The sequence below is a fragment of the Talpa occidentalis genome, unplaced genomic scaffold (genome assembly GCF_014898055.3).
Source record: "Talpa occidentalis isolate TD23 unplaced genomic scaffold, MPIMG_talOcc4v2.1 talOcc4.15, whole genome shotgun sequence".
In the NCBI taxonomy this organism is placed as follows: domain Eukaryota; kingdom Metazoa; phylum Chordata; class Mammalia; order Eulipotyphla; family Talpidae; genus Talpa; species Talpa occidentalis.
The window spans coordinates 81,252,729-81,276,846 of NW_023601543.1; the positions used below are offsets into that span (position 1 = coordinate 81,252,729).

The following is a 24,118-nucleotide window of genomic DNA, read 5'->3' on the forward strand; positions in this document are numbered from 1 at the left end:
TATACATGGGTGGTGGGCATGTAAATTGGTACAGTTGTAATGGAAAGCAGTATGGAGATACCTCAAAAAAGACAAACCCAGGGCCTCCCTGGTGTCCGCAGGCAGTTGAGCACTGCACTGTGAAGCTGTCCACAGCCTCTGCAGCATGGGTTCGATCCCAGCCAGCTAGCAAGAATCCCACATGGCGAAGCAGACCTCTGTCTCGCCCACTGCTCCCCTCAGCAGTGTATTTCATCAGTCTGCCTGTTGTTCCCTACTCTGTCTCTGGTGAATCCTCTCACCCTCCCACACATCTGGCCTGTACCCCGGTTCTTGTATAAATAAATAAATCTTAAAAATACAAACCCAAATATCATAGAATCCAGCGATCCTATTTTGGGTATTTACCCCAAACATACTAAAACATTAATTCTAATTCAAAGAATTAGAATTCAATATACACCCCTCGTGTATATTGCAGCACTATCTACAATAGCCAAGTGCTGGAAATAACCTCTGAGCTAACTGACAGGTAACTGGATAAAGGAAATGTGGTAATATATGCGCAGTGGGCTATTACTCAGCTATTTTAAAAAAATAAAAAGGGCCTCCCGGTGGCACAGCGGGTTGAGTGCAGCACTGTGAAGCTGTCCGCGGCCTCTGCAGTGTCAATTCGATTCCCGGCCAGCCAGGGAGATACCCACATGGCATGGCGGACCTCTCCTGTCTTGCCCGCTGCTCCCCTCAGCAGTGTATTTCAGTCTGTCTGCCTGTTCTGCTCCCCACTCTGTCTCTGGTGAAGTCTCTCACCCTCCCACACCTCTGGCCTGTACCCCAGTTATTGTATAAATAAATAAATCTTTTTTATAAATAAATAAAAAGATGAAACCCTACTATTTGCAACAACATGGACAGAGCTAGGGTGTATTATGCTTAGTGAAATAAGCTAGATAAAAACAGACACCTTATGATTTCACTTCTATGTGGAATATAGAGAAAACAAACAGCTAAACTAAAGCAAATGTTAACTTTTGTTTTGTTTTGTTTTTTAAAGATTTATTTATTTATGCATACAAGAACTGGGGTACCATCCAGAGATGCGGGGGGGGGGGTGTGAGAGGATTCACCAGAGACAGCATTAGGCAGATCTACTGAAATACACTGCTAAGGGGGGCAGCAGACAAGACAGGAGAGGTCTGCTGCACCATGTGGGTATCTCCCTGGCTGGGGATCGAACTCATGCTGCAGTGGCTGCAGATGGCCTCACAGTGCTGTGCTTAACCCCTTGCACCACCACAGAGGCCCCGCAAATGTTAACTTTTAGACAATAAAAGCAGTTACCAAAACGGAAGGAAAAAAGACGTGCCTAAGTCGGGTAAAAGGGGACAGCTGGCTGATGAAGGCTAGAGCTGGACTTTCAGCATTGAAGTCAATGTGGTAATACATGTTTATTTTTTTTAAAGATTTATTTATTTATGCAAGCACTGGGTACAGTCAGAAGCGTGGGAGGGTGAGAGAATTCACCAGAGCCAGAGCGGGGAACAGAACAGGCAGACTGATGAAATACACTGCTGAGGGGAGCAGCGGCCACGGCAGGAGAGGTCTGTCGCACCATGTGGGACCCTCGCCGGCTGCCGGAGATCAAACCAGCACTGCAGAGGCTGCACCACCAGGGGAGGCCCTACATGTTTATTTTTAATGATGCATGCCTGAGTTTTATGTTGTAAAGCAATGTTAAATAAAATAGCAAAAAATGGAAATACCTATAAAGCACAGCAATTAGATAGCTGGCTAATTATGATAGTCATACAGCCACAGAAAAAGCACTGATAACATGCTACATGAATGAACACTGAAACACTATGCTAAAGTCAGTCACAGATGACTACATATCATATGACTTCATATCTATATACATTGTGTCCAGAATAGGCAAATCAATATAAATAGAAAGTAGAGCTGTGGTTGCCTGGGGATACTGAGAGTGCAGTGATTGCTAGTGGGTACAGGGGCTTTTTTTGGGCAGATGAACATATTCTGGAACTAGATATTGAATACACTAAAAACTGAATTGCATACTTTAAATGGGTCAGTTGCATGGTATATGAATTAAATCTCTATAAAGCTATTATTTAAAAAGTGGGGAAATGAGACAATGGTGAAAACTTCTTTTTTAATAATTGCATAAATGTTTCAAAGTTGATTATGTTGAACATATTAAATGCAACCATATGAATATAGAAAATGTAATCATTATCACATACAGGACTTATTAAATTAAAATAGCACAATCAGTCCAAGTGGCTTAAGGATTATTAATGTATCCATGTTTATGTTGGCTGAAAGCCCAAAAGTAGAACGCAATATAGTTAGAAACAAACAGAGGTGAGGGATTACAATTACTGTCCTAGCAAAGAAAACACTTAACTATTAAAATAATAAAGTCATTACTCTCTTTCTCATTTGGGAAGGGTTATAAATATTTGTTATGATGAAAAAAACCAATATGTGTATAGAAGGAGCGCTGAAATCAAGTCTACTTGAGATATGCCATAGTAGAAGTAAGCTCGGGAAAACAGTAACACTCAGGGGAAGACTGATTACACTAGCACCAATGAATGAAATACACAGAAAGTTCCAAGAGTAACACTGGACACCCAGCAAGCCACTGAACGACTGTTTCCAATATTATAAACCGAAAGTCCTATGACTCCTAGAGGAAAGGCAAAGGCAATGATTCTATTTGTACAGTTGTGCAATGCATATCAGAATTAGAATGATTACTTTACTAAGTCTAAAATTCCCAGCCAAGGTATGTTCTCAAGAGCATCTAAGTCTCAAAACTAGAGTAAATTTTATTTCGGCAGTAGGAAACTGTTATTCACATGTAAGACAAATTTCTAGAAGAAAGGTGAGAAGATGACCCAAATGTCTAAAAGCGACTGCTCTAAGACATTGCCTGAAGGAATTTTGAAAGAAAAACTTAGGATTAGGCTCAGATTCCACCCTTGACTATATTGGGAGGTCGAAACTAAACCCAGCAGGAAGAAGTGAGGCTTACCCAGGACCTGTTCCTTGGTGCAGAGTTCAAGGCCCTCGATTCCACCTGACCACTTGCTACGAGTGGGTGGTGAAGTACAAGGCACTTAGGCTGAACCATGTGTTCGAAGAATGAATTATCCCTACTTGCCCCCACCCAATCTTGAGCTGCACATCCTGCAGCGCCAAGAGTGGAGAAGCCAATTACCTATTACAATGAGAGCTGGCTCCAATATTTCCCTGACCTGCAAAAGAAGGTTTGCCATTCACGATTAAACAGCCCTAGCACCTGTCTCTTCCAGAGAAAACTGCATTTTGAGAGTGAAAACTCAATACTCATCATGACTTCGCAACTTTCAACAATGGAATTCTGGGAAATGGCTCCCGACAAAGCACCCTGCTATACATTTACCCAACCACCTGTCACCAACATCACCCTCAAACACAAAGGGCTAATTTTATGTAGTACACTACAGAGATGGATCTACCCCATTGCCATGGCAACAAGTTTTCCTGAAAATATGCAGCCCATGAAGAATGCAAAAGAGGACAGGGCTATTTCCTTGCATTTGCCTTTACTCTTCAGTACATGAGGAAGATCCTAACACCTTGCTTTGCTCCATAGGGCCTCAGTGAGTCTGAGCAGTGTGCCAAAAAAATCATGTTTTGGGGTGAGCATGAATCTCGATAGGAATCCTAGCCTATCCTCCTATCCTTTCCACTGCTCTGAAGAGATTCATCTCCAGGCCCAGGAGGGCAACCCGCCCCACCCTGGGCAGCTATACCCAGCAGAATGTCCAAGGGCGCCACTCAATTACTGTATTTCCCCCAGTGCTCTGAAAAAGAAAACTCCAACCCATGGAAATGCCCCACTCTGATCACAAACTACAGATGTGCGCATGCACACACACACACACACACACACACACACAGAGAGAGAGAGAGAGAGAGAGAAAGAGAGAGAGAGAGAGAGAGAGAGAGAGAGAAAGAGAGAGAGAGAATTTCACAGTCCTCAAGGCTTCCTTCCCTAGAGAAGTGGAAGAAGCTCCGAGGGACTGCTCAGTCCTATCCAGTCCTCTCCTGCCGCTCCTGGGCACCTAGGCCCTGCTTGGCACAAGCGGAGTTCCCTGGCTCCCCACAGCGGCTGTGCCCTTTCTCCCCAGGAGGCAGTGCTTCCCAGCCCAGCTAGCAGTGGCTACTAGTTTTTCCATCATTTGTCCCCAGAGCCACCCCCAATCCTTCAAACACTTTGCCCAGGTTGCCCTCCTGGGCCAGGTCCCCTGCCTCTGGCTGCCAGCCGAGAGAGGGAAAGGAGAGGCACTCAGCACATGAGACACGAGGAGAGCTGGTGATGTGTCCCCCACCCTGCCAGCCCTTCCTTGGCCAGTCATAGTGTGGCTGTGTTCTTCTAGACTACTGTTCGTGTGGGAAACCCCTTCCCCAGCTCTAGCAACCACGTGCCCTCTCCGGGCCCTTCGGATCTAGGGAGCAGCATGGCTTCCTGCTGATACCGGTCTTGTCATTCTCGACATTTCCAGTAAAACCCTCCCAGCACGCCATTCCCAACTCCACCACAGGTGTGGGGTTCCCCCACATCACCGAGCTATGCTGTGATGCCAGCTGGGAGGCCTGCAGCTGAACTCAATTCTGACACTATCTACTTGGGGGTTCACTTAGCTCCCACAGGTTAAGGGCTCAGTGCCACAAGACCACCGCCCCCACTTCAGAAGGCAATCCCAAGTCCAGTTGCCTCCTGTACATCTGACCAACTGGCTATAAATCAGAGGTTCCAGGACCCCCTCCTTGGGTGCAAGGAACATGCTAGAGCAGCTCACAAAACTCAGAGAACATTGTACTTACCAGACTGCCGGTTTATTAGGAAAGGCCATAGCTCAGGAACAGCCAGATGGAGGGGGTGCATACAACAAGGATGGAAAAAGGGTTCCGAGCTCCCATGCTCTCCCCAAATCTCCACATGTTCACCACCCCGGAAGCTCTCCGAACCCTGTCCTTCTGGGGTTTTATGACATAGGCAGGATTAATTAAATCACTGGCTATTGGCAACTGACTCAACTTTCAGGATTATCTCCCCTCTCCAGAGGTTGGGGGTGAGGAAAGGAGAATGAAGTTTCTACCCAGTAATCACACAGGTTGATTTCCTGGCAACCAGCCTCTATCCTGAATTGGGGTTCAAAAGTCACCTCATTAAGACAACAAAAGACACCTTTATGGCTCTCCTCACTTAAGGAAATTCCAAGAGTTTTTAGAGCTCTATGCCAGAAACTGGGCAAAAACCAAATACATATTTTTATTATAAATCGCTATACACACAGACACAAGGACTCACCCCACTATGCAAGAATTCCAACATTCACACAGAACTGCTCTAACAGCAACAGCCTCTTCACTAAGGCTCACCAGGAACCCTCCTTTTCTTTTTTAGTTTGTCTCCTCAATAGCGATCAAATTTCAACCCAGATCATTATAAAGGTACTTGCCAGAAGTCACTTAATCGATATAACCTTAAGCAAATGATGGTACACCTGTCCGGTGGCTTGGTTTCGAGAATTAAAGGAGATGAGCATTTCACAAGGCAAAGAACAAGGCCAAGTACGTGGCAATCAGTGAATGAGTACTAGGTGCTACCATGACAGTTTTCACATGTAGAACCAGAAGAGATCTTCTCCGAGGGGACATCTGACAGTGTTTGGAAACATTTTTGGTTGTCACAACCAGGGAAAGGAGAGGTACTGGCTTCTATTATGTGGAGACCAGAGATGCTGCCAGAATCTTACAGTGCACAGAGCAGCCCCCGCCACAAAGAATGATCGGGGCCGATATGTCAGTAGCACCAAGCCCAGATGGCTTGAAAATGTACCCCCAAGTTATAGAGATGTCAACGGCCGACAAATTAATAAAATTTGAGGGGAAAAAAGAATCTAGAACATTTACTTACTGAATGTCGTGTGCCTGGCTTCCATACCATCTCTCAGTAATAAGGCTACAAAAGGTACTAGAATGCAAAGGAGAAGAGTCAAAAAAATTTTTTTAATAATTTCAAAGAGACCCTAAAAAAAAAAAATCAAAAAGTAAGCACACCATCTCCAGGGCCAAAAGCTGTTGGTGTATAATCATCTGTTTTTCAGAAGGCTGACCCTCCACGAAGGGAGAAACAAAGAGATTATTGTACTAAATATGTTCTTTTGAAAGAATTGGGGCAAACATTACACATTTAAAAAAACTGCCTTAAAAAAAAACCTCTTAATTGCTGGCATTTATGGGATTTACTTCAATTAGTCAGGAAATTAACACAGGTGAAACACTTAATTATCCCCAGGAGGCGGAACAAAGCTACTTTTCTGTAAACCAACAGCAAAGTGTTACAAATGAATTAAGTCAAAGCAAGCATTTACTACTAGCCTAATGTTAATAGCCTCTCCTGGTCTTGAATTAAATTGGGGAAAGCCAGGGTGATCACTTCCTTCAAGCCCATGTTGTAGCCCGTCTCCCAAGCAGAGAGAATACTGGTAAATAAAACTGGCGCATGCTCCCGAGGGGCTCTCCAGGGTCACGCAGAGCTGAGAGGGCCCGAGAGAAAGGTCAGGGGCAGAGAACTCAGCCGACAGAGTAGGGGTTGCAGGATGAGATTTGGGGGGGAGGCAGCTGAGCTCTTTCACCCTGGGCTCCCTGCCACCAGCAGCACTGGAGGAGGAGGGACCACCACAGCCTCATGGCACCGCACTCCTGACCTGACCTTGGACCAATGATCTAGAAAAAATGGAAATTTCTATTCCCGATACCGGGACACCTGGCAACTCTTCCCAGAGGGCTTCTCAGACTTTTGTTGTACGGGCAGTCTGTGTGAGCCTCTTCTCAGGGTAATTGTTTTAAATGCATAAAACCCAACACTTAAAACACACAAGATCATAAAAATTATCTTGAAATACAGCTATCAAAATATTTTTAAAAACACAACTGAGGGCCTCCCCGGTGGCGCAGTGGTTGAGCCCTGGGTTGCGAAGCTGCCTGCAGCCTCTGCAGCGCCGGTTCGATCCCCGGCCACCGGGTGAGGGTCCCACATGGCGCTCAGACCTCCCCTGCAGCTCCACTGTTCGCTCTGGCTCTGGTGAATTCTCTCACCCTCCCGCACTTCTGGCTGTCCCCGGTACTTGCATACATAAATAAATAAATATTTAAAAAAAAAATAAATAAAAACACAACTGAATAAGATCAATGTGTGTAGAACTGTTGTAAATTATCATTGAACTACCTGCCACAATTATCATAATAAAAAATACACTTTCTACAGGTGACAAAGTCACTGGCACTGCTAATACTGTGATTTGTTGCCTACATGCATACTAGAAGGATTTCAGTAAATAGGTATGTTTTCCCTACATCTAAACTCACAAACTCCTGAACTGGACCCAAGTTAAAAGGGCCTGCTTTGGAGTATTCTCTAAATGGGTATGCAGGGCATTCACATCTGCGTTGCCTTTTTTCCTGCCTCCTACTAGTTAAGAGAAAAAAAAATTGCCTAAAGACTAAAATCGAAAATATCCACGAAGATACATATTTGCCACTTCTGCTAGGCATAAGAAAAAGAATTATGTATGGAAATGTTTTTTTTTAAGATAAAGAAATTTGGAAAGAGTGGTTGAACAAAAACATTCTGACTCCCCAAAGCTAAACAAGTAGTTTTCTGCTTCAGACAAACTCTGGAAGGCAACTGTGGTGGAAAATATCTAAGGTCACCCCTCCACGAACACTAATTCTCACTTCCTAGTGACTGTGCTTGTGTATTATCTCCCACCCCCCGTGCCCCCCGGAGTGTGGGCAACTTGCTTCTAACCAACAGAATACGGCAAAGGTGATGGAATGTCACTCACCTAAGCCAGCCAGAGCGTCTCCCAGAGGCCTTGAAGAAGCAAATGGCCATGCTGCGAACTGCCTACAGAGAGGGCCCTGGGGCCGGGAACTGCAGGTAGCCGTCAGTCCTAAAGTCACAAAGAACTGAATTCTACCTACAACCAAGTGAGCTTGAAAGAGGTCCCCAAGTTCCAGAAAAGAAGGTACGCGGCCAGTGCCTTGATGCTGCCTTGAAAACCCTTGCCATCTGACCACAGACCACGGTTGCCTTTCCTGCCCATATTAAACCCCTGCCATGTTCCCAACTCCTTCTGGCCGCCTCCAGATTCCTTCCTGAAAGATAAACCCTAAGAGGGCCTCCCCTGGTGGCGCAGCGGTTGAGCGCTGGGTTGCGAAGCTGCCCGCAACCTCTGCAGCACCGGTTTGATCCCCGGCCACCAGAGGAGGGTCCCACATGGCGCGCAGACCTCTCCCGCCGCCCGCTGCTCCCCTCAGCAGTGTACTTCGGTCCTTCTGCCTGATGTGCTCCCCGCTCTGGCTCTGGTGAATTCTCTCACCCTCCCGCGCTTCTGACTGTACCCAGTGCTTGTATAAATAAATACATAAATCTTTTAAAAAAAAAAAAAAGACAAGAAAGAAAAACCTTTTAAAAAAAAGATAAACCCTAAGACTCATGTGATGTCTAGAACTTGCGTCAGGATACTAGAGGGGGGAGAAATAGGTGGGGGTGCAGATGAAATGGAACTGGCTCTATACTGGTGATTGCTGAGTCTGGGTGTCAAGCACAGAGGAATAACCCAACGTTTCCATCTACTTGAGATTTGCCATTTTAAAACGATAAGAAACAAACACAGGAAAGCCTAATCCATTAGCTCTAAGGTCCTCTGATACGCTCAAGAAAATCAGTGTGCATTTTGCTACCTATAAAGGTACAGTTCATGCTTGTATATGTTCTGTGGCAGTCTATGTAAAGAAAAATGCTTCCCACTTTCCTTAGGCATAAAGGTCTCTACAGTACTATCAGATGAGTCTCTGTAGAGCAAGTAATGAAGAGTTTTTTAAAAAAGATTTAGTTTTATTTATGTATGCATACAAGAACTGGGGTGTAGGGTCTCCCTAGTGGCGCAAGGGGTTACGCACCGCACTATGAAGCAATCTGCAGCCTCTGCAGCACGAGTTCGATCCCTGGCCAGCCAAGGAGCAACCCACATGGCGCAGCAGACCTCTCCTGACTCACCCGCTGCTCCCCTCAGCAGTGTGTTTTCAGTCAGTCTGTTTGTTCCCCCGCTCTGTCTCTGGGGACTCCTCTCACCCCCCACATGTCTGGCCTGTACCCCAGCTCTTGTATGCATAAATAAATCTTAAAAAAGAACTGGGGTGTAGGCCAGAGATGTGGGGGGTGAGAGGATTCACCGGACAAAGTGGGGAGCAGAACAGGCAGATCTACTGAAATCCACTGCTGACAGGAGCAGCAGGGAGACAGGAGAGGTCTGCTGCGCCTGTGGGTAGCTCCCTGGCCGGGCGGGGATCAAATTCATGCCTCAGTGGCTGGCAATAGCTTGACAGCACTGAGACTTTAACCCCTGCGTCAGCAGGGAGGCTCATAATGAAGTTTTTTTAAAAGGAAACATAAATGAATTAGAGTGACATGTGTCAACATGGATGAACCTCCAAAACATAATGACAGAAAAGCAAGCTGTGAAGGTTACAGTACCAGACTCCTCATTTTAACATGACAACCCAGACAAAACAACAAATTGTTTTAGTCACTCACTCTCTCTCTCTCTCTCTCTCACACACACACACACACACACACACACACACACGAATGAAAGTATCAAGAAATTTTCAAACCATGCACACCAAATACAGGACAAGAGTAATCTCTGGGCTGGGGAGGGGAAAGGAGCCAAAAAGGGATCACAGGAAACTTGCACAATAACTGAGCTACTGATATTTCACTTCTCATGCTGAGCGACAGGGAGTTATTTGTTGGGGAACTAGCTTTGCACATATGAAATATTATAACAGTCAGTAAGCAATGATTATGCAAATGTCCTCCGCTTAACCACACAATGGTTTGGCTCTGGAACTTCCTATATCTGCAGACAATCATTGTCTTTTAGAATAAAAAGAGACTATCTAAAACAGCACATATTCCTACTTACTAAGTATGCTGGCGTCCAGCTCCCGAAGCTGTATGTTACAAAAGGATAGAAGCATGCAAAAACAAAAAAATATTTTCATCCACGTTAAAGAATTCTGGCTGATCATTTAACCATGGAAAAGCTCACAAGAACTTTGAGAGGATTCACCGGAGACAGAGTGGGAAACAGAACAGGCGGATCAACTGAAATATACTGCTGAGAGGAGCAGCGGGCGAGTCATGAGAGGTCTGCTGCACCATGTGGGTTGCTCCCTGGCCGGGGATCGAACTCATGCTGCAGTGGCTGCGGACAGCTTCATAGGTTGCATCTTTTTTTTTTTTTTTTTCTTTTTTTTTCTTTTTTTTTTTTGATAGAGGCATGCCCCATTTATTTGTTTGCTGGTTTGCTTGTTTGTTTTGTCTACACATGCACCGGGCACAGTCAGAAGCGCGGGAGGGCGAGAGAATTCACCAGAGCCAGAGCGGGGAGCAGAGCAGACAGAAGGACCGAAGTACACTGCTGAGGGGAGCAGCGGGCGGCAGGAGAGGTCTGCGCGCCATGTGGGACCCTCCTCCAGTGGCCGGGGAGCAGCCGGGGATCGAACCGGCGCCGCAGAGGCCGCAGGCAGCTTCGCAACCCAGCGCTCAACCGCTGCGCCACCGGGGAGGCCCCATAGGTTGCATCTTAACCCCTTGCGCCACCAGGGAGGCCCTCAACCATGTTGTTGGTTTTTTTTAACTATTCTCTTTAATGTCTAAGAGTTAAATATCATAAAAATGAAAACTAATTATAATGACTACTCGAGATAGCACAGTATTTTCAGAGACTAAGACGACAACCAAAAAAATAAGAAAGAAATCCAGTTTGTTAAATCATTACATCAAATATAAAACCTGCCAGGTTGAAGTTGGTGTTTTATTCCTTGATGTTATTATTTCAAATCTTACTCAAACTCTGGGGGGAGAGGGGTATATTTACATCGGTATCTACATTCCCTGAGGGCAGGGGTTTTGTATTTGAATTTTTTTGCTGTAACCTGGGCAACTAGGACACTAACCACCAGCAGCACAACAGAATACTGTATTGTCAACCCCACACGTGATTGCCACCACACCCTAAATTGTCACCCTAGTAAATTGCTGGCTTTTGAATATCAATGAGATACTTCCCACCACACCCTAAATTCCCACCCTAGTAAATTGCGGGCCTTTGACTATCAATGAGATCCTTCACAAACCTGGGACACCAATCACTCCAAGTTGGTAGTCCACTGTCTTGAAGTAGTAAACAAAAACTACCCGTTTCTTAGACATTCATATTTTTTCATTTTTTTTTTCAATTTTCTACTCTTCACCTAATATTTGAATCCTGCTTTTAAAATAAATCAGCACATTAAGATATTCTACAGAGGCCAAATAGCCTTTAAAATAGGTGGTTACGATGAATTAAAATACAATTCAAGATGGCATATGGGCCTCCCCTGGTGGCGCAGTGGTTGAGACCTGGGCTGCGAAGCTGCCCGCAGCCTCTGCAGCGCCGGTTCGATCCCCGGCCACCAGCAAGAGTCCCACATGGCGCGCAGACCTCTCCTGCCGCACCCGCTGCTCCCCTCAGCAGTGTACTTCGTCAGTCTGCCTGCTCTGCTCCCCGCTCTGGTGAATTCTCTCACCCTCCTGCGCTTCTGACTGTACCCAGTGCTTGTATAAACAAACAAATAAATAAATAAATCTTTTTTAAAAAAATACAATTCAAGATGGCATATGAGCATTTGGAAAGATTCTCAACATCATATGTTGTTGGGAAAATGCAATTAAAATGAGATACAAGTACCTACCTATTACAATGGCCAAAATCCAAAACACTGACAATGCTGGTTGTAGCGGCAGGAAGGGCCAGAGCAGGTTCTCTATGACCCGAGCAGACTGGGTAAAGGAGGAGTCCTGGAGGCCTTTATTGGGATTTTCTGGGTACACGGCAGTCAGGGGTACCGGGGCAGGAGGCCGGGAGCCTGGCAGTCCTCCCGGCCCCCCGTAAGTTTTCACTCTTTCTAGGCTCTCCGGCTTTCTCTCGCGTTCTCGCTGCTTCCCTCATGGTTCTACTGGAGTCCCCGTGAAGTCACCCTTATAAACCCAGTCTCTCAGCCCAGGTGCACCCACTTACGCATGCCCACACCGCACTCCAGGTGCCGCCATCAGGCATGCCTTCAGGACCGCAGGGATCCACCATCCATCCTAATGGCGGGAAGGCAGAAAAGCCTGATGCTTTTTATTCACCCTACACTGGTGAAGACACGGAGCAATAGGAATTCATTGCTGGGGGAATGACAAAAGGTACAGCCGCTTTGGAAGAGAGTTTGGCAGTTTCTTACTGAACTTACTAAGTAACCAAGCTATGGCGCAGCAGACCTCTGGCAGCGGCGGGATGGCGCAGGGCAGGTATTCTGTGACCCGAGCAGGCCGGTCAAGGAGGAGAGTCCTGGAGCCCTCAGTGGCTTTTCTGGGCCTTGATTGGGATTTATCAGGTCCACGACAGGCAGGGGTGCCGGGGGCCAGGAGACTGGTAGTCCTCCCAGCCCCGGGTGAATCTTCACTCTTTCCTGGGCTCTCTCCCGTGTTCTCTCGTGGCCTCTGCTTCTCAGCTGCTTCTGTTCTCTCGCTTCTTCTCGTTCTGATGGTTCCACTCTTCTCGCACCCCATGACGCCGCCCTTATGAGCCCAGACTCTCAGCCCAGGTGTACCCACCCACCGATGCCCACACCCCACTCCAGGTGCCCGCCATCAGGCATGCATTCAGGACCGCAGGGATCCATCATCCATCCTAATGACGGGAGGGCAGAAACGCCCGCGGCTCCCCTCAGCAGTGGATTTCAGTCAGTCTGCCTGTTCTGTTCCCCACTCTGGCTCTGGTGAATCCTCTCACCTCCCGCACCTCTGGCCGACACCCCAGTTCTTCTATGCATAAATTTTTTTTAAAAAAATAGACTTAACTAAATATAGGCTTACCACAGGATCCAGCAATCACGCTCCTTGGTATTGACCCAAAGAAGTTGAAAATGTAGGTGCACATGGATTTTTATAGCAACTTTAACCATAACTGGCAAAAACTTGAAAGCAACCAAGATGTCCCGCTGTTGAATGGATCAACAAACTTTGAGCATTCAGACAGGAGTAGTATTCAGCTCTAAAAAGAAATGCGCCAGCAAGCTACAAAAACAGAGGGATCTTGAATGGCTAAGTGAAACAGCAATCTGGAAAGGCCATACACTTCATGATTCCAAGTCCAGGACATTCTGAAAAGGGCAACACTCTGCAGACAGTGAAAAGATCAGTGATTGGCTGGGGCAGAGGGGCGAGAAAGGGAGGCATAGAAATGGTGGAACTCCAGGGATCTGAAGAGGAAATGCTCTGCTATAACGACGGGTGCACATCCTAGCCCAAGGGACATGCAACTCCAGGAGTGAACCCTAGGTCAACTATGGCCTTGGGGTGATTATGCCGTGTCAACAAAGGTTCATCAAGTTTAACAAATACATCACTCTAGGGGGAGATGCTGATAATGTGCCTGTGCAGGGCTGGGGGTCTACGGGAACGCTATGTACCTTCCCCCTCGAGTTTTGTAAACTGTTAAAACTACTCTGAAAAAAATAAATCTATTTTTAAAAATAACATACAAATATATTTCAACTAAAAAAAAAAAAATCCCTAAGATAGCTCAATTCCACACCAAAGTAACAGGTGCACTGGTTTATTTTTACACCCAAGAAGACAAAATTAAGTATTTTTACAGACCATTTACTTCAGGTAAGATTTTCGACCTTCCTGGAACATTATGGTCATCTTAATTATATGCTTATTAGGAAGAAAACCTGGCTGCTAGTTGCCATAGAAACTACCAGGGCTGACTAGTACCTCCTTGAGTTGAGCAGTTATACCTGTTGGGCCACTTAATTCTGAACTTACAGGTTCCTGTTGAACAGGGAAAGGCTAAAAAGTTTGCATTTGTTTTAAAGAAAGCCTCAGACACTCATGAAGGACTGCAAATCAAGGTGAATGGGAAAGAGGCTTGTGCACACACCACCCTCCACACCATCCCTGCCCCATACCACCAAAAGTGGTAAAAATTAGGTGCCTGCCTGCTGCTGGTTTTGTTTGAATCTCTTCTGATTACATTGCCCTGCCCAGGATGCCTTTGATGTTAATTTTCACCTGCCCGAATAGTGGATTACTGCAATTTTGTTAGATTAAAGGGTAAGGGTGTCTTCTGCTTTGCTCGGCTGAATAAGGGAGGTTAAAGCTCTGAGAGATTTAGTACAAAGAATCTTCTAAGGATGTCCCCTTTTGCCAGCTTTTGAAACAATTTTTTGCAAGCAGGTTTCAAGTAGACATCAAGAAGTTAATCTCATTCATGCAAAGGTACTGGCTCTCTTGGGTTTGTTTGTTTCAATCACATGTACCCCTAGGGAGCAGGGATTCTAACACCAGGAAAGGCCCCTCTCAAGTTCCTTGTGAGCAGTCAACCAACATGTCAGATTTAATATGCCCCCCTTTCTTTTATCACATTCCAGGTATTACTGACCACAAAATAAGCCTGAACAGGTACCCAACTGTCCCTTACTTGCTGTGTGGCCTCCTTCACTTATCCCTTTTTTCAGCTGAGAAGTTGCAACAGCGTTTGGTAAGTTTGTTACCTATTCTGAACACTGCGACTAGCCATGGTCTGTGTTCAGACTCTGACCATTTTCTCTACCTGGTCCGGCTCAACAGCAGTGGCAGAACTGTCTACATATCAAGGACTTTTCAAGGGACAAAGAGCCAAGCTCAGTTGTGTGTACTAATTGCTGTTTCAGAAATCCCAAATTGTAAAAGGCGAAAGAGTACAAATCGCTATAGACAAATGCATGCTCCCGCAGGATAAAAGACAGTCTTAAGGAATGAAAAAAAATACCTTCCAGCACAATGATATTGCAAGTGAACCATAAAACCCTCAGTATTCCTTTGGAACTAGATTTTAAAATACCAATCGCCATTCCGAGTTTTCTGTTGGTGGTAATAACTTTCCTACCGACTATTGCTTTTAAGAAAGACTTCATTTCTAAAGGACTGTGGGTGCTTGGCTTGTGGGGGTGGTGTGGTAACATGCATCTGAGGAGGTGTAAATCTATTCCCCTAAACCATGTACAGTGCTGTAAACCAACATCACCTCAACGAAAAAGGAAAGAATTAATAGTGAAACTATGGGGTGGGGGATGAGCTCCATTTGATATTTTGGGTCTGATCTTAAGACTGTTCTCCCCATGCCGGCTGGGGGCATCAAAAGAGACAACCAGTCTTTCTGCAAGATGCAAAGAAAGCACAAAACAACAGCGTCTGCTAAGGAGCATCCCATTGCCTCCTTGTCTTCCAGATATGGAGCAGCCAAAAAGAGGTGCGCAGGCCAGCGGTCACTTTGCAATGCTAGTGGAAGTCCAAGTAATAAGATGCAAAGTACAAGTGTCCTCACGCTGGACGTGTCGCGTGCACCGCTAGCCCCGAGCAGACAGCTGGCTTTGGCTTGACAGCCCCCCCCCCCCGCTGACGCTGAATAGCCCCCGTTCCCCTGGTTCTGCAGCCTGTCAGTAAGGTTTTGCAGTTTCAAATGTTCCGAAATAGATGGACGGGTGGGTGGGAGGGAGGCAGGCAGGTAGGTAGAAGGAACATGTCAGCAGGCGACAGAGCGGCCAACCTTCACCGTGGGCCGCCGGCCCTGCAGGGACGCGCCCTTGGAGTTGCCATCCCGGCGAGGTACCGCGAACGCCCACCGCTTCCCATCCCTGCAGCAGGAGGGGCGGCAGCGGACATCAGAGGTGGAAGCACCACCAGCCAACGCCAACGCGACTTCCAGAACAGGGCAAACTTTGGGTCCCGGCGGCCGCGGAGCCCCGGAGGGGAGCGGGGGAGGGGCAGGCGTGTCAGGTCACCTCCGGGGAGGAAGCCGGGAGCGCAGCGCGGAGCGGCGCGGGCACCGGCGGCCCCCGGGGGCACCGGAGCGTCGCCTCCCTCCCCGGCGGTGCAGCCCCCTGCCCGGCGCCCGGACGAGGCCTCCGGGGTCCCCCGGCCGCCGCGCGCGCCCCTGCTTCTCGCACAGCCGCCGGGCGAGGGGCGCGGGTACCCACCTGGTGCAGCGTCTCGGCGGGCAGCTGCGACGCCCGGAACAGGTCGGCCACCGGGCCGGCGGCGGCGGCGGCCAAGCCGGGGGCGGCCCTGGCGGCCTCCGGGGGCCCCCGCCTGCGGCGCCGGCGCAGCGCGCGAAGAGCTCGGAGTAGCACTGCTGCTCGCCCTCACTCAGCAGCGGCGGCCCGGAGCCGCCGCCCCCGCCCGCGCCCGCGCCCGCGCCCGCGCCCGCCGCCGCCTCCATCGGGCCGGCCAGGGGGCCGCCGATCTCACCCCGGCCGCCGCCGCGCCGCCACCGCCCCACGCCCCGCAGCTGCCGCGCGGCCGCTTCCTCCCGGCGCGCGCCGGCCCCGCCCCGGGCTTGAATGTTGTGCCTCCGCCGCGCGGCACATGGAGACAGGCGCGAAGCCGGCCAACCGCGGCCCCGCACGCCCCGCCGGCCCCGCCCCGCCGCCCGCCCCGCCCCGCCGCGCCAGGTAACCCGCGCCGCGCCGCCCGCCCCGCCGCGGGTCACCTGCTCCGCCCGCGCCGCCCGGCGGCAGAGGGCGGGGCCCGCGCCCCGGGACCCGCGCGGGTGCCCCCCAGCTGGAGAACGGCGGGTGGGGGGGCACTGGCGGTGGCTTCTTCCTAGGGCGCTGGAGCAGGTGTGGTGCCCGCGGCGCGCCGTGCCCTTCCCTGCCCGGGGACGCGGCGGGGGCAAGCTGCCCAGTCCCCGTCCCGGAAACCTGCAGCCCGCGGGTCTCCGTGGGGACGGGGCCCAGGGACGCCCCATCCTTCCAGGTGGCGACGGGCTTAGGCACCTTCTCAGGCAGGGCTCGAACCTGCAGTTGAGCCGCAGACTACACAGTAACATCACGGACTGCGAAATACTACAGTGCCACGGCGACAAGGCCCCTTTTTGGAGATGCTGACGTCCAGCCCCTGGCTTTCCAGATAAGGAAACGGGTTTCATTTTGCCTTCATTCATCCCGCACGGGGTGATTATCCGCTGGGCAGCAGATTTTCAGGCGAGGGCCTGGCAGGACACGCATCAGAGACACGGTCCTAACGCTTCAAACGGAGCGATTCTCTCGGTGGGAAAACACACGTGCTTTAAAAACAAAACTATGACACTTGACCAAGTTCACACCAAAAGTCCACCCTGCACCCACATCTTTAGAAACATAATCATGAGCTCTCCCAATGCCTCCCTATTCTAACGCACATACACTATATTTTGAGAAGTACTTGCTCCAACCTCCGCCCGCCCTCACTACTGCTCCAGTCACTTTTAAGTAAAATTCAGAAAAGAAACGACTGGAAGAAAAATGTCCACCCCACTACAGCACTGGATATTCGAGAAGCAGGCCTCAATATTCTCTTTTCCTAAAGTTCTTTTTTTAAATGTTAACGTTCCCGGGAAGAATGCGTGTGTGTGTGTGTGTGTGTGTGTGTGTCTGTGTGTCTGTGTGTGTATGCATTAAGCCTCACTTGGAAATACTAACCCAAAGGGGGAAACAATCAGTCCAGGGTTAAGCACTAATTAAAAAAAAAGTCGATTTTGCATTAATAAAGAGTTTATAAGTCTTCATCTCAAATAGTTTTATTATAAGTGAAAACAAAACAAAAATCTCAACAAATACCACCAATGATAGCAAATATCTTTTGGTATTTTGATCAACTCAAAGATCAAAGATAGGAAGAGACAACGAAAAAAAAAATCAGATGGTAAAGACCAAAAAAAGGGTGTTGGGGGATAACTTAAGAAGAAAAAAGAAAAATTACGTCAACTCATAAATCATGGCCAGAGTAATAGTTCCCTTTTGGAATCTGAAGAAGTAAGAGCATCCACTCCAAAAACAAAGTTCTTACCACTTCACTAAGATTTCCTTACGCTGCATTTTGCTTCAGACTTGCCAGAACAGAATTAAGAAAGCAACAGGCTTGGGGATGAAAAGACAGAAAAGGTAGATGAAGTAAGGACCAACAAAGACTACCTTGGCTGGGGAATTTTCATTTCAAAATCTCACACCCAGTTGAGTATTTCACACATCGGTTATATCTTGTCGCGAAAACTGGAAGCCTGGAGATCATGTTTATTCTCTTCTACGAATCACTTGTACTCGGACTTCTCTGAGAATGGTTGGTGGTTCCAAAAGATTAGCAAGGGATCTACTCTCTTTGATAAACGCCAAACCCTACTTTGCTCTGTGAGTCCTTGGAAAAGAACGGTGAGGTGGAATAATCACTAACATTCATAGAGTGTGATCTATAATTTTTCAAAGCTACATTAATCTCATGTAGGCCTGTCCATAACTCTGAAGTAGGCTGGGAAAACGTTTTTATCTTCATTTTTTTTTTTTTCTGTTCTGTTGCTGTTAGGGAATTGTTTTTTATGGGTTTTTCTTAGTTTTGTGGGGTTTTTTTTAATATTTATTTATGCATACAAGAACTGGCGTGTAAGCCAGACGTGCGGGGGCAGGGGAGAGGATTCATCAGAAAGAGTGGGGAGCAGAACAGGCGGATCTACTGAAATCCACTGCTGAGGGAGCAGCGGACTAGGCAGGCGGGGTCTACTGCGCGATATGGGTTGCTCCCTGGCCTGGGATCAAACTCGTGCTGCAGTGGCTGCGGATAGCTTGATAGTGCTGTCTTTAACCCCTGCAACACCACGGAGGCCCCTTGTGTGTGGTTTTTAATCTACTTGGTAGATGAGAAAAGGGATACAGAGATGGTGAGATCTGTCCAACTGGGTAGTAGACTCGGAACTGATCATTACTCAACTCAGTTTAATAAATTTCAGAGATACTTATTAAAGTACCAGATACTGCAGAGATGGGTGGAAAGTCTCACAGCTGTGGCTGTGCAAGATCTCTAAGACAATCAACACTTATTGGTAGCACCAGAACTATTGCCTGTGTCTCTACCGGAATACCGAGAGGGGTTAAGACAAATATCCAAGATGTGTTGCATTCAAGGAGGCTGCTGCCTCATTGGAAAAGACAAAACTAACATAACAAATAAAAACAATAAAAGACAATATATAATTAAGTGCTAAATTGTATACCCCGGCTAAGTGCTGTGGGAGTTAGAGCTGAGAAAAAAATCCAACCAGAGCTCAAGCAGGAAGGCTTGATGAGGGGGGCCAGGGGGATGCTGAGGAATGGGGGAGACCTGGGTAGCAAAGGGGCAGACAGGGAATCACAGGAGAAGCAGGAGCCCGCAAAGGATTGGCACCAAGGAAGTACTGAGTGAGGCCCTGAAGGCTGGGGCAGGAGGGAGGGACAGTTTCTGAAGGGCTCTGGGGTGCCAGAAGGAAGCTGCCCAGCCAGGAGTGACCACACACCAGCTATGCTTAAACCCAGGACACAGAAGGAAAAAATGGCATTTTTAAAATGTTTTAATATCTAAGGAATGCAAAGTACTGTTCTTTATTTCTACAACACCTTTTTTTTAAGATTTATTTATTTATGCATACAAGAGCTGGGGTGCAGGTCAGAGGTGCGATGGGGGTGAGAGGATTCACCAGAGACAGAGTGGGGAGCAGAACAGGCAGATTCACCGAAACACACTGCTGAGGGGAGCAGCGGGCCAATCAGGAGAGGTCTGCTGTGCCATGTGGGTTGGCTACCTGGCCAGAGATCTAACTTGTTTCAAAGTGGCTGCGGATAGCTTCCAGGTGCTGAGATTTAACCCCTTGCGCCACCAGGGAGGCCCTACAACAATTATTTTTTTAAAGATTTTATTTATTTATGCATAGAAGAACTGGGGTATTCACCAGAGACAGGGTGGGGAGCAGAACAGGGAGATCCACTGAAATCCACTGCTAAGGGAGCAGTGGGTGAGACAGGAGAGGTCTGCTGCGCCATGTGGGTAGCTCCGTGGCCAGGCTTGAACTCAGGCCATCCTGGTGGTAGCACTAAGACTTAACCCCTAGGTCACCAGGGAAGCCCCCTACAATACTTTTTTAAATAGAAGCAATAGTTACCACACTTCAAAATAAACACTGATAATACAAAAAGTAGAAACACTCATCCCTTAAGCCTGACAGTAAACAAGAACATTACAGAAGAGAATGGCTTTATACTTTTTTGCAGTTCTAAGCTTACATACATGATTTTGGGACCATCATGGCCAGAAAAGCCAGAATAATGTTTTCAGGGATAGCCAAGTGAGAGTCTTGAAGTTAAGCTTTTTCCCTTTTAAATCCAGCGCCGGTGGCCGGCATGAAGCTGACAGCTTACCTGAACAAACTCAGAACAAGGAAGAGCTTTGAAAGCAGGATCAGAAACCTGGGGCCAGTTGCCTGGCTGTGTATGGCTCAGCAACTGAGAATGGGTTTACATTTTATCAATGGTTTAAAAACATGAATGCTCTCTGTGCACTGAATAATATTTCGGGGCACATGAAACTGATAGGAATTTCCCATTTAGTGTCATTAAACTTTACTGGAAGACAGCCTCATCCAGTCATGATGTGTTGTCTGTGGCTGTTTTCTCACTACATGGCAGAGTTGAGCCATTGCCTAAAATATTTGCTATTTAGCCCTTTACAGAAAAAGTTTGCTGACTCCTGTTCTCAAGCATGAAAACCTAATATTTTTTGCAGGCTACAGCTGACTTGACAGGCCACTTGCAGGGAGGCGGTATGGAGGGAGAATTGTATTTGACTTCTCTGGGGTTCACCATTTTCATGAGATACTACAGATTGTGGCTCAAGGATTGATGAACTCTGAAAATTGAGGGACTGACCAATGTAAACACTAAATCACTTTGGTTGATTTTATTATTTTTTTAAAGATTTATGCATATAAGAACTGGGGTACAGGCCAGAGGTGCAGGGGTGAGAGGCTTCCCCAGAGACAGAGCGGGGAGCAGAACAGGCAGATTGAGATACACTGCTGAGGGGAGCAGCGGGCGAGACAAGGAGAGGTCTGCTGCGCCATGTGGGTAGCTCCCTGGCCAGCTGTGCTGCAGAGGCGGCGGACAGCTTCATAGGTTGCGTTTTAACCCCTTGCACCACCAGGGAGGCCCCCTTTAATTATTTTCCTTTGCTATAAGTGAAGAAAGGAAGATCTTTAACAATATGAGAAGGAATCTTATTCCCCTGGTCACATTTTTTCACTAGAAAGTTTCCTCTCTATTCCCAGGGAGGAATGTTGACAAGTGACATTGGGGCTTCTCCCAGCTCATCTCCCTCTTCCCTAAAGAAGAAGTGATAGGAAGGAGAAGAAATTGATTTTTCTGGGTTCAAACGTCATTTCTATCCCTGTTGTTTTCTGTCTCTCTCTTCGCCCTCATTCACCACCACCACCATCACCACCACCCGCCACCCGAATTCTCTCAGTGGTTAAAAAAAAATGTTTTCTGTGCACTGAATAATATTAATTATATTAATTATATATCAATTAATTAATTAATCGTTTCTAAAATAGCAAGTTGTCTAGTCTGGGGAAGACAGCTTCCTGCTTGTTTGCCCGGAACAGGAACAAGCTTTTGGAGGATAATTATCCTGGCCATATCTTTTCATGGTGCTTTTTTTAATCACTCATAGTACTCAAACATAGTGTTAGAGCTTTTTTCTGTTTTAAAGGAATAAGGAAAAAAATGTTACTTTGGTTATTCAGCACCTCAGTCATCACTGAGTTGAGCAGGGATTATCATTGAGTACATTAATGGAATTCTGAAAATCAGATTTTCAGCTATTTGTGTTTCTGAACAGTGGAAGGGGACAACCACCTGAAAACTCTCCATGGCTTAACACTTCAGTGATTTATTACTTGCTCATATCACAGCCCAACAAGGATCTGTAAAGGGGTTGGTGTCTGGGCATTCAAGGACGCTATCTAGTAACACCCCAATCCCCTGGGACCTCAGAGTCCTCCACTCTGTCCTCTGCACTTGGCAGTTATACAAATGAAGAGGGAGTTCAGCAGAGCTGGAAAGAGAGAACACAAAGGACCTTTTGCCCAGGGGGTTTATGGGCCAGTGACAGAGGGGGCACTTATCAATCACCAATGCGTTCCATTAGTTAGAACTGTGTCATTTGGGGGCCTCCCTGGTGGCGCAAGGGGTTAAGTCTCAGCATTATGAAGCTTCACCAGCCACTGCAGCATGAGTTCGATCCCCGGCCAGCGAGATGACCACATGGCACAGCAGACCTCTCCTGTCTCACCCACTGCTCCCCTCAGCAGTGTATTTCAGCAGATCTGCCTGTTCTGTTCCCCACCCTGTCTCTGGTGAAGCCTCTCACTCCCCGCACCTCTAGCTTGTACCCCAGCTGTTGTATGCATAAATGAATAAAATAAATCTTAAAAAAAAAAAAAGAAAGAAAAGAACTGTGTCATTTGACCATACCAAACTGCAAGGGAGTCTGGGAAATGTAGTCAAGCTGTACACCCAGAAAGAAGAAATGGGTTGGGGGACCGAATAGCCAGATTTTGCCATTATTACCATGCAAAATGTCAACCTATTGTCGACAATGGTTCACTGCCAAGATTCCTGTCACCAGGCAATGTACCCATCCGTAAGTGCTGTCTGCTAATGACTCACAGCTGCTTTGTTCTTTGGAGACTTGCCCTCAGCCAAACTGGAGCCCCTTCAGGGAGGTTCCACCTCCAGGCCTCCCACAGAGCAACCCACAGCCTATGGCCAACTGACAGGTAGTATAAAAGGCCAGCTGAGACCTCCTCCCTCTTTAGCTTCTGCTCTGCACCCCTCCTTCCTCGCATCCTTAGAGCTCTTCCTCCATGAAACAAGAATCCCCATCACAGTTTCTGCTCCCTGAGAACCCAACCTGAACCGGTATTTTACATCCAAGAGCAACACAGTTCACATCTCATAAAAAAGACACGTGCAGTACAAGCCATCCTGTAAATATTTAAGCACCCTCGCTAGAGCATATGTGGCCTTATATTCCATAAACAAAGGCCGCTGGACCAGCACTGCAAGGAGAATTCCTTTATGGAGAAAATAGATTGTGGCCTCATTCTTCATTTTTGTCTCCTGCCCTTTTCTACTTTCACTAAGTTGATGATGTGGCTGCTGGGTTATCTAGGATCTGAGTCTCAGCCTTGAGATGCTAGAGACGCATTTCTCCCTCCGGATGAGGTATCACAGGCCTTCCAACTGCGCAGGCATATAAATCAAATTCCAGCTAACTGATTTATGTCCACACAGTTATCTGTTCTGTGAACCCTAATTCTCATGCACATAGCATTCCCCTTCCAGGTGCAAAGTTCTCTCTGGAGATAATTCTAAATAAGAAAACTACTTCGCAAATGTAGAGCACAGAAACAAAGGAACCAAGAAAAAATGAGCCTGAAACAACCTTTTAACAGTCAAAGATGTTGACAGCAATGGTAGCATTTTGAGGACAAGGTGTATGTCTTAATCATCTAATAGTCCATAAAAGATTGATTTAAATCAAGGGAGAAAGCAGAATTGCCTGGAAAGTACTAGAAATACAATAGCGAAGTATCCTTCCAAGATTTCCTCTCAGGAAAGGCTTACTTTTGCCTTGACCATTAAATCCCCTCCTAGTTTAAATCTACTTTCATAACATGATTTCTTTTTTTTTTTTAAGATTTGTTTTATTTATGTATACAAAAGCTGGGGTGAAGGCCAGAGGTGCAGGGCAGGAGGCAGTGAGAGAATTCACCAGAGACAGAGTGGGGAGTAGAACAGGCAGACTGACAGAAATCCACTGCTGAGGGGAGCAGCGGGCGAGTCAGGAGAGGTCTGCTGCGCCATGTGGGTCACCTCCCTGGCCGGAACCCGAACTCCTGCTGCAGTGGCTGTTGACAGCTTCATAGTGCTGAGACTTAACCCCTGGCACCACCAGGGAGGCCCCTACTTTCATAACATGATTTCATCCACAACTTCCTATCTGTTTACTTTTTGACTTATTTCTTTAATTCTCTAAAAGTTTCAGTCAGTCACTAAAACCTTAAATTTT

At 47.2% G+C, this 24,118-nt stretch overlaps 1 protein-coding gene across 1 annotated transcript in view; it reads right to left on the reverse strand.

The window, feature by feature from the left end:
* The window catches only part of REPS2 (RALBP1 associated Eps domain containing 2), a 169,482-nt gene extending 153,055 nt beyond the window's left edge, over positions 1 to 16,427 (reverse strand). The window contains 2 exon segments of the mRNA XM_037512653.2: positions 16,186 to 16,295; positions 16,298 to 16,427. Coding sequence (XP_037368550.2) covers positions 16,186 to 16,295; positions 16,298 to 16,427 — 240 coding nt within the window.
* Between the last annotated feature and the right edge of the window lie 7,691 nt (positions 16,428 to 24,118).